General features: G+C 35.8%; 1 protein-coding gene across 4 annotated transcripts in view; it reads right to left on the minus strand.

Moving 5' to 3' along the window:
* Nucleotides 1–4,466: 4,466 nt before the first annotated feature.
* The window catches only part of LOC106759130 (chromatin modification-related protein EAF1 B), a 31,063-nt gene continuing 24,215 nt past the window's right edge, over nt 4,467–11,314 (minus strand). For all 4 annotated transcript variants that reach the window (XM_022779756.1, XM_014642135.2, XM_022779757.1 and 1 more), the window contains exons 19-23: nt 10,371–10,462; nt 9,967–10,179; nt 9,480–9,864; nt 7,473–9,234; nt 4,467–4,855 (exon numbers count right to left, since the gene is read on the minus strand). In XM_022779756.1, the coding sequence (XP_022635477.1) occupies nt 7,555–9,234; nt 9,480–9,864; nt 9,967–10,179; nt 10,371–10,462 (2,370 nt within the window). In that variant the 3' untranslated portion in view covers nt 4,467–4,855; nt 7,473–7,554. The remainder of the gene's footprint in view (nt 4,856–7,472; nt 9,235–9,479; nt 9,865–9,966; nt 10,180–10,370; nt 10,463–11,314) is intronic.

An 11,314-nucleotide genomic window follows, 5' to 3' on the forward strand; every position in this document is an offset into this window, starting at 1 on the left:
TGTAGGTTGGACTTGTCCTGTATTTCACATGAAAATTCAGAAATGATAATTTTACAAGAGAGAGATTTAGTTAACTTGGTGACCGAAATAAGATTGATTGAAAAATTAGGAACAAACAAGACATTATGTAAGGTAAGGTGTGGNNCAAGAGAAACTGTGCCAGAAAAATGAGCAAATGAAGAGTTCTTGTTGGGTAGAGAAATTTCAACTGGTGAGATTTTATGATAATAAATAAAATGAGACAAAGAACTGCATATATGATCAGTAGCACCTGTGTCTANAATCCATTGGGAAGAGATATTACCTTGATCGTGAGAAGAAGTGGAAACATTATGAGAACTTACTATACCAGTAGAATGTGTGACTATGGGATTAGATTGAGGGAGAAGTGCCAATAGACCTTGAATTTGCTCTTGAGAAAGTCCCAAAGTTGAGGAATGTGACTGTGCCTGAAAATTATTAGAAGAAACAACTGTAGAAGCCATTGAAGTAGAAAAAATTGTANGAAAGCCAAGAACGAGAGGTAGAAGATGAAGATTTTAGGTAGTAAAAGAATTGGTTGCGGAAGAACGTGATCAANAATTAATTTTCTTCTGATACCATGTTAGAAAAGAAGAAAGAATGAAATATTGTATTTTTTATTGAATAATAAGGAGAGAGTACAATTGATATATATAATTATTTAGAGCAATATAAAAAAGGAATATAAGTATAAAAATATATGAACATAAATGCGCAGATATGAACAGAGAATAAAATAATTCCAATAAATAATGTGAATGAAAATGCATAGAGTTTAAAGGAATGAAAAGAACCAACCAGAGTCCATTGCAAAGAAGACTTGAAAGTCAGTATTCTTGGAGATCCTCATATGAAACATCAACAAAACATGGACTACCCCTTTTCAGCAATTGGGTGCCAATAAAATGGTATTGGATGGTTCTAACACATAGATCATGATTTTAAAGTGTGCTGGACACAAATAAATGGTTGATGGAAGCTCCTTCAACAATGTTTATGAAGACTCCTTGATGAAGTAGATGAAGGCACGAAAGCATGAAGTTTGGAGGTTGAGTGGCTTGATGAATGTGGCGTGATATACATCCTAATAGGAGGTTGAGCCAATCTTGAAAAAAAAGTAGAAGTTTAGAAAAGAGACAACTCCAAGTGAGAACTTCGAGAAGTGAGGCTTGCAAGTTTCATTATTGTCATTCAAGTTCTAAGAAAATACAAGAAGGGTGCTTCTCCTTTATAGTTGAAGAAGAGAGCTAGAGTACATGTATTTGAAAATAGCCTAGAAGCTTCTTTGGCCAAAAGGGGATGAATGAGAGCCTCTTTCCTCTTTTTCATCCAATCACATCTCGTCTTTCCTTCATCCAAACACATCTTGCCTCTCTTTTTTGCTAATCATATGCAAGGAAGCCTTTATCCAAGTACCTTAAGGCTAAAAGCAAGGTGGATCACGTCCCGTGCAAGCCCAACTCAAGAAACAACCATCCTGTCAATTTTGACCTTTGTTGAGTGTTTTACCAATAACTTTCTTCACAGAACTCCAAATGAAATGATGTTTTTTTTTTTTGTTGAAAACTAGACTCAAAGAGATTTCCATTAACTATAAGCACACATCTTTTGGACCTCTGAGCTGGTTGTTGTTGAACTTTGAAAATCGTTGATGTGAAAACATGTCTAAAAATGAAATGATATCTTTGCCAAAATGCAAGGTCCAAAGCAAAGACTTATGTATATATTTACAAGGCTTAAGAGAAAGCAAAAACATGTTTGAAAACGCCATCTTCTACAAGATTGGAAGTCCTTGAAGTCCTTCTTCTTCTTCTATTCTCCTAGCCATATAGCTTCTTAGATAGATCTCCATCAAGTTCCTAAGATGGTTTCCATCACACCCTCCCTCTTAAAAAACGATATGTGCTCAGACCGGGAAGATATTTAAGGAAGCACAACTTTAGTTGTTGATCTCCTCCTGGATCAAAGATGTACCTACAATATCCATTAAATAAAAGTTGAATGAATTTTTGCACCATAGTAAATGTATATCTAAAGTAAAGATCAAATGAATAAATCATTTTTGTATTTTTGGAAAGTTTCTTTAGAAAATATTATTTTGCTTCCTTCATGAAAGGAAGTTATTTTTTCTACAAAATCTAAAACTTTTTCTTCACTTGGTCAAGAATGAGAGTCATCTCGCCTTTTAGTGTCTTGATCCTTTAAAAACAATGTTTTTTTATGAGGACATTCAAAAGAAATATTCCCCCTTTCAAAACACTTGAAACACTAAGACCTTTTGTTTTAGTTTCTTTAGGCTTTTCAAAAGTAATAAGACCTACTTTACAAAAATGTTTTTGTCCACCTTAAGCTATTTGTAACTTGTTAGGCAACAACAACTCAAAGTATAATTTTTCAAAAGCTAATGAGGACTTAAAAACAATGGGGACTGAAAGTAGAAGTAAAAGATTTTTGTTAGAATAAATAAACTTTGTTTCTCAATACCAAGAGGGGATGAATTGGTATTTTATAAAAATAAACGCTTTTAAAATCTCTTTGACAAATGGTATGGTTCTTTACATAACAATTTCTTATAATTTCTAATTAAATAAAAATTACTTATATCCACAATAATTCATTTCAAGACATAAATTGAGATGTGATAAGGAGAATATGTTGGCTACTCAATGTTGAAAGTGTTTGGGTGTCCTACTTCTCACTTCATAGATAAAGGTAAGACTGAACCTGAGTCCAAAAATGTGATAAAACAATTTACTCAAGAAGAAGACTGGATGTTAAATGGAGGCTTAAACTCTTTTCATATAATTCTAATTAAACTGTCTAATTCACAAAGATTAAGTATATTGGTTCACTCAAATTCATAAATTACGGTCAATTTTCTCTTAATAACATAACCTAAAAGGTTTCATTAATCAATCAAATTATTATAACGAGTACACAAATATCTATAAGTTACAGCTTAATCTCAAAAATAAAAAGGAAAATTCACTTGGAAAAGCTTCCCAATTTTAAGGATATTTTTCTCACAACCAAGCAAAGAACAAAACATACACAGTAAGGCTTAAAAAGATATATTGTTGATATATTCTTCAACTTCAACATTTTGAAAACTTGAATGATGATGTTTCTATATCAGGTAGAATTGGATCTTGCAACGTCTTCTGTAATGAATTTAAGTGATAGATTAGAGTGCGTCTTAGAAGATTGGATAATGATCAATAAAGATCATGCCTAAAAGTTATTTTGGTGTCAGAGATAATACATCCAACAGGTTCTAGGATATTTTGGGATAAAACATGCTAAAGTCATGATCATACTTTTAACAGTGTCTTTTTGAGCTCAACTTTACTCATTGATGAGGAGAATTAATACATATTTCATGTTCCTCATACCAGCATATTAAGGAGTCTGATGTATATGATGATATACACTAGACCAAACCTTGCATAAACAATTAGTCTAGTTAGTAAATATTTGAACCTTAAGTAGGAGCATTAACAAATTATAAAACAGATAATAAGATACATAAGAAAAATACGGACATTAGAGTTATCCTCATGATTGATTCTCAAATACTCTTAGAGGGTTCTCAAGCAATGTAATCAAATAGATGTATTCATGAAACCAATTCTAATTAACAAGTTCATGGATTATTGCTTGAACTTGCTGAATGTGAATTTTTAGTAGCAACTTCAAAAATAAAAAGAGATTGAAATCCAATTTTAAGTTTTGTAGTTTTTACTATACTGAGATATATCTAGAATAAATAGTTCGATTGTAGACATCTAGTGAGTAGATAACTAAATGTAGTAAGTAAACAATCTGATAAATAGTTTGATTATAGACATCTAGTGAGTAGTTAGGATTTTATTTTTCACTTCTAACTAGTTATTATTGTGTCCCTTTGTAAGAGTGATTTATACAATTAAGCAGAAAAGACATTAAATGCAACATAATGCCTATTTTGTATAATATGCAAGTATGTTTCATTTATTCTACCTTTGTATTTGTCTAACTTTCATTGGGCGTGATTCACAATTCACTGTCCTGAATTTTTTTTCAATGATCTTAGGCTCAATTTGGCATTTGATATGCAATCCAAACTTCTAAAAATATAAACATAATTTGGCAAGGATTGGTCACCGTCAAACTCAATACCAGTACACTGAATAAAATAATCAGTACAAATAATATTAATTTAAATAAGACAATTATAAATATCAAAGTTTACACTTTTACGATCTTTTCCAAGGAATTAAGATGTAATCATCTACGAATTGAATCAAATTCCAAAATTTGCTTCTTGTACATCAAACAAATAATACATATATGCAAAAATAACATATAATCAAGTTCTTGTTACTCAGTTTTTTGTCCAATTTCAGAAACTAAAAAATTGGTTACAAACTTGTAATATCAAAATATTTGCATACACCAATAGCAGATATTCACAAAACTTTGAATTGGCTTTTACTCATAAAAATGATTCCTATCCCAATTATCTAACAGGCTAATAATACATTCACTAATCTAGAACAAAAATAACGAGTTCCTCTGCACAAGGGCGGAGAAAACAAGACAAAAAAAAAACGGAAAGTAGGGAGGGGGTTACAAGGATGAGACGACGCTGTACACATACCTCTATATTCGTCTCTTTCCTAAGAAGATAGTAAAAATACCCTCTAAAAACAGCGGTAATATACAAGACCTCCGAAATGAATAAGTAAGCAGTGATGCCTACCAATACAATTTTTCCTAATTTGTAACAGGACCTACTGAAAACAATGGATACCTATCTCCATATTCCAAAGCCCTCATGTATGACCAGCATCATCTGCAGACAAACCAAAACAAAATTGAAGTCTTCTTTGCATACTGCCATGAGAAATATAGATAAATGCACCAGAAAAATAAAATTGAAGGTAAGATCCAGATAAGGGAAAAAAGGATGCATAATTAATAGGAATCCGATATTAAGCAATACATATAACAAAAGAGTACATATTCATCAGTTGAATTCTCAAGGAGACACAATCACCACGTTAAGCATAAATGTAAGTCAAACAAAATATTATTTGCACGTAAAATCATCATAGTCATTCGAGGGGCCAAGTATGTATGGGTATGGTAGTGGCGGGGAAGTGAAATTAGACCATGAAGGCAGATGTGAGGAGTGGAACACGTGAATGTGAATGAAGGAGGGGGAATTGGTATCAATATTGGCTACCCTGAGTGAATCCTCGGATAAATCTCTAATTGAGTATCGACATTGCTTTAGTTTTACCATTCCAACATCAAAAAGAAATATTATTTGCATTTATAAAATTCCATTGTCATTAAATACATAGCTGCATATGGATAACAATGTCCCTTTGTTCTATATTTTGGAGACTACGGATGCGAAGTGTCCTTGTCTATGTGTCTGGTATTCATGTTAGAATCCGCACTACATAGATTTTTGAGTATATAAGTATTGGTTGTTAAAGTAAATAATCCATAATGATCTAATATATAGATATGTCTCCTCGTATCCTACATTTTAGAGAAAACACGTGTCAAAGCATGTGTCGTGTCCAATGACCATGTCAGTATTTGTATAGTATGAGCATTGCGAAGACAACACATGTCGAAGTGTTTGTGTCCATCTCGTGTCCATTGTTCATGTCGGTATTCGTATTCATAGATGACCCATTCTCTTATATGAGCGTTGAGGACAACCACTCCTAACACAAGGTCCTCATGTTCCAACTTCCTCCTCCTTCACTAGATATTGTCATGGCGAAAGTTTCAATAACTTCAATTTGATTGCCATCGTTCATTAAGTTAGGCACATGGATGAGTCTAGTGATTAAAACATCCATAGAAGATATTTGACCACTGACTAGTATCTAATCACAAACATGATCAAAATCCTATGTAGGCTTCTCAATATCAAGACCAAATCCTCTAATGAGTTCACCACTATAAATCTTTTAACTTCTACAACCCTAACCTTTGTCATGTGACACCATATCATGGTTAGTCTTTTTGGAAGATACTGAGTTGAATCAAAGACAGGCTAAAAATCATTACCAAAAAATGTCTTGCACATTCTTCCAAAGAGAGAAATTTGTTTTGGAGGATCTAAGCATTTCTAAAAAAAAAACATCAGGGTCAGGTAACTACCATAAAACAGCACATGGTTGGAAGTCAATCTTTTGCCACTCAAATCTATGACTTTAGATTCTAAGTGGTCATGATATATTGACCAAGAAACCACAACTCCACATAGGCAAACCAAGGCCAACAATTCTTCTAGTTGAGTCTTGCACTTGTAATGGTAGCAGTAGCAGAAATAATAGGAGCAGAGCCTATTGAATCCATCTCAAAGATGAAGAACAACAACCAAACTTGAGATGAGAGAAGAGGAACCCTAAGACCTTGAAAGGTTGAATGTGTCCCAACACCAACGTACATCAAAACAACGAAATGAGCTCAGAAACGAAGACAGAAGAAGCCAAAGAGTTAGACAATTGAGCATAGTAAGTCAATTTTGTAACTCTCCTAGTCAAGATCCTTGTGATATAGCAGTACAAATCCTAAAGTATATTAAGAATGCTCCTAGAAAAGGCCTTATATATAAAGAAAAGAGAAACCTTTGTTGGGTATTCCATCGCTAATTGGTAAGATCACCAGAGTGATAGATTCTCCACGTTAGGTTGTTGTTTCGTTGTTGGATGTAATTTAATATTGCAGAACAGTACCAAGACCAAATGCAAAAGCAAAATACAAGTCAATGACCGTAATCACTTGTGAGCTCAAATGGCTATAGCAACTCCTCTAAGGGATTAAATTAAATTTGAAGAAAATTCCCAACTGCACCTTACATGTGACAACCAAGGAGCATTACACATTGCCTTCGATAATGTCTTTCATAAGAAGACCAAACAAGTTGAAATAGATTATCATTTCATAAGAGAAAAGTTGAAATCCGGAGACATCACCAGATTTTGTCAACTCTAATGAACAATTGGCCAAAATGTTCAAGTCTATGAGGTGCAGATCTTTTATAATAAAATATATCTAAGTTATATATGTATAATTGAGAATAATGTGCTGACAACTCCATCAATTAGTAACAATTATTAAGTTGGATTGCAGTCTTTGAAGTAGGGAGGTGCAAACCCTATAAATGCTTTCAAGTTTGTAGCTATATTCAGGGGATATATCTCCTATTTTTAACAATCCAGGTTTCTGTCACAATGTCACTGTTGTCCAAGTGGATAATCAAATACCAAGATTACCATGAGGGAAAACTCTTCACAAACAGCAATTTTCAAGCTAAAATTTTACATATTCCTCCCATGAAAAGTTCTCAATTTTAGGCCATCCTCCACAAACAGGATTCAGTAAAATATGTATTTCGATAGTCATTAAATTTTCATAACACGAGGGCATAGAATATAAAATACCTGTACAACGGTAGTAAAAGGGTATAAGACTCCAATCCAGACAGAACCAAGCACACTCAGCTGCTCCATCAATTAGACATCATTATTCCACTTTAGAATTGGGTGGCCGGATAAGCAAACTGCTCTGTCCCTGTTGCATATGTTTCACTTGTTGCTGAGGTTGATGTTGCGAAGCTACATCTTTTGGAGAATGGTGCTCCTGCTCCTGTTGCTGCTGATGTTCTGGAGACTGATACTGTTGAGTTGGGATAGGCTGTGGTAAAGTTTGCTGTTGGAGAGTCATTGGCTGCTGCTGCCACTGCCCTCCGGAATTATGTGGATGAGAAGCTACGCTAGTTGGTAATTGTTGTGGTCCCATCCCTTGATTAATAGTCGGTTGCTCATTTCCAACATGTGTTGTACTGCCTAGAGAGCTCACTTGAGTAACTGGATTGGCCAAACTGGAATCAAATGGTGATTCTGACGTTTTCCACTGAGAAGATGCAGCAGGAGGAACAGTTACACTAGCTGCATCCATACAACCTGGAGACATCGCAGTGTTTGTACCAACTTGGGAGCCACTGTTTGCAGGATGTTGATCAACTTTAGGTGAATCAGATTGAGACAAGTTTGACAACTCAGAATGCACCTGACAGTTTTGTTGTAAGATTCTTTGAACTGATGGAGTCTGGTTACTTTGCTTACACTGTGGCTGGGATTGCAGTGGCAGTTGATGATGGTTAGAAGCAACAGCTGTCTGTGGAGATGATGCCATATGGCCAGCAGTAACTGACAAAACATTTCCTGGAATGCTATTATCAGATGGAGATACCACTGGCTGAAGTTGTTTCAAAGAAGTGTTTGTTGGTCCAGAATGTAGCTTTTGCTGCAACTGGGAATGATTTGAAGAATGAGCAGGAACTACTGGCTTGGGTGGTTGATTTGGATTACCAGATCCAGGATATAAGTTTTGACCTTGCATCATGGACATGATTTGGTCACCTTTCTCAACAGTTTGGCTTCCTGGAGGTACAGATAACCCATTTAGATGAGAAGAATCAACAGAGTTGTTCTGATGGACCATGTTTCCCCTTCCTAGTCCTTTCAGAAGTTTTGCCTGCTGTTGAGCCTGTGCATGCTGTGGCTGATTGGGATGCTGCCGACCTGGCTGTGGATACTGCCGCTGCTGTGGTTGCCGCTGCCGTTGTTTTGCTGCTTGGTTAGTCAATGCACTAGCACCAGGGTTCCTGCTGAAACCATGTGGTAGGTGATGTTTCTGCTGTTGTTGCTGAGAAGAAATGGGAGTCAAAGGGGATGTTGGAGTTACAGGGGAAAGAGATACTTGCTGCGATGAATTTTGAGGTTGTGCCTGGGAATTATTTTGCACAGGGGATGATATAGGAAGTTGGGACTGCGTCTGACCATGTTGAATCAAGGCACTCGACGCAGCAAGCTGCTGCTGTTGGTGCTGCAGATATCGCTGATGTTGCTGCAAGTGTCTTTCCTTTGCCAATCGGATGGCATAGGCCTGTTGTGGATTAGTAGCATGATTTGAACCTTGAAGGGGACGGGGATTGCTGAGATGGGACTGTTGCTGAGATAATTGATGTGACTGCTGGGCATGCCCTGCATAAGACTGAACTGATGGTGGAGTTGTCTGATTATTAAAGGCAGAACTCATCCCACTAAAAGCAGGAATGCCTTGACTGTTTCCTTGTGTAACCTGCATTGTCGGAAGTTCTGGAACCATGGTTTGTCTTTGGTGTTCTTGATTATGTCCAGGCTAAAGAAAATGGGAAGAACTATTATTAGTCAGAATAAAATATGTTGACTGACGCACAAGGCCAAATCATTCAAAATAGAACCAACTTGCTGAAAATTACCAAGTCAATAGAGCTATTAGAAACAATGTTAAAAAGCTAGTATGCTAGTTGGATGGATAATGCCACAAAAAATTTCAACTTCTAAATGTTAACTGTTATCCATAGAACCCAAATTAAATTCTGAGAGAATATGAACACTTCTCACCCTCATCATGTGTACAGTCTCCCGTGGTCTCAGCATTGAGTTGCTTTGTCCAGCACCAACTCCAGGATGAATATTTACAGGGCTTGGCATCCCCACCATACTAGAAGAAAGCATGCCCCCAGAACTAAGCATAGATGATGATGGAATTCCTGGAAACCCTGGCCTAGTCATTGTCATGCTTCTGTTGATCCCACTCATCATGCCCATACCATTACTGCCAGGCAATATTCTCCCCCCACCTCGATCACTTCCTGAAAGAGACCCAGGCACGGAAATGGTAGATTGCTGCATGTTTCTACTAGACAACATCTGATTATATTGTTGTATTCTCTGCTGTTCATCAACTGATAAAGGTGGAGTTCGTGAAACTCCGTATCTACTATCCCTAAAAACACATGTGATTCCAAAAACATTGAATAACTAATAACTAATATTCTTACATTTAATAATTGTACAGCAAAAAACGCTTGTTATAAAATATTCTAACCTGGCAGAGGCCCCCAATGGACCAGAAGATGATAAGTTATTGCCAAGATTCACACCAGAAGATGATGGAATAGATGAACTCAACCCAGCTGAAGGATGCACAGGAGGTACAGAACTATGATTTGACATTGGTAAGCCACCAGTATGAGATCCTTGATAACCAAGGGACAGACCATCTGGGCTTGTTTGATTTGTATCACAAAGATCAAGTGGCCTTTACCAGAAATCAAATATGATTAAAATACTAGAGCAGTTGTGCTAAAAAAAAAACAATGTACAGCCCGAATGTGAAAATTACGAGACAAGCCATGCTGTGCTAAATGAGAATAAACAGTAATTTAATAATATTCAAAATTTCAAACTTCAAAGTACACCCCCAACCCCCACAAAACAAACACAACTTACGTCAAAATACTCCCATTCAAGTTGTTCGGACAGATTTGGGAAAGAGCAAACACATGCGAATTATGGACGGGTACTAATGGTTGGTTATCATTCTACATACAAACAAAAAACATTTCAAATTAGTAGTCAGAAATTGAAAGAAGGGAAGGGGAAAGGAAATAAAAAGGTTAACAAAAAGTTTATGATTGAAAATATGACAGTTACAATTAAATGTCCAACATCCTCAGAAATAACTGCACTTTTGGAATCATCCAGGAAATAAATCAATAGATATGGCTGTAAAAGTTTGGAGAGTTAACTGAGAAGTAAAATATTATTACTGTGCTGTAATTCTATTACACATAGTACCCTATTTAAGGGACTATGGATCAACGTAAATAAGGCTTCTAAAAAGCCCAAAACCAAAAAGCTAGTTAAAACAATACAATATATTTCAACACTCCCCCTCAAGCTGGAGCATATAGATCATATGCACCAAGCTTGGAACATATAAATTGAATCCTAGGCCCCCTTAGAGATTTGGTCAGAATGTCTCCGAGTTGTTCATTAGAATTGACAAACTCGGTAACAAGTTCCTTAGTCAACAACTTCTCTCTAATAAAATGACAATCAATTTCTATATGTTTTGTTCTCTCATGATTGGAGGCAATATGAAGGGCTGCTTGGTTGTCACAATACAGTTTCAACGGCTCATTTCCACAAAATTTCAATTCTTGGAGAAGTTGTTTGATCCATACAAGTTCGCATGTAGTCAAAGCCATAGATCGGTATTCAGCTTCAGCACTAGATCTAGCAACAACACTTTGTTTCTTACTTTTCCAAGATACAAGGTTTCCTCCAAGTAGAACACAATATCCTGTAGTAGATCTTCGATCAATTGGAGAACTAGCCCAATCTGCATCACAATATCCTTCAATCTGAGTGCTTCCCTTATCCTCATACAA

This window comes from Vigna radiata, chromosome 4 (assembly GCF_000741045.1).
Source record: "Vigna radiata var. radiata cultivar VC1973A chromosome 4, Vradiata_ver6, whole genome shotgun sequence".
Taxonomy (NCBI): domain Eukaryota; kingdom Viridiplantae; phylum Streptophyta; class Magnoliopsida; order Fabales; family Fabaceae; genus Vigna; species Vigna radiata.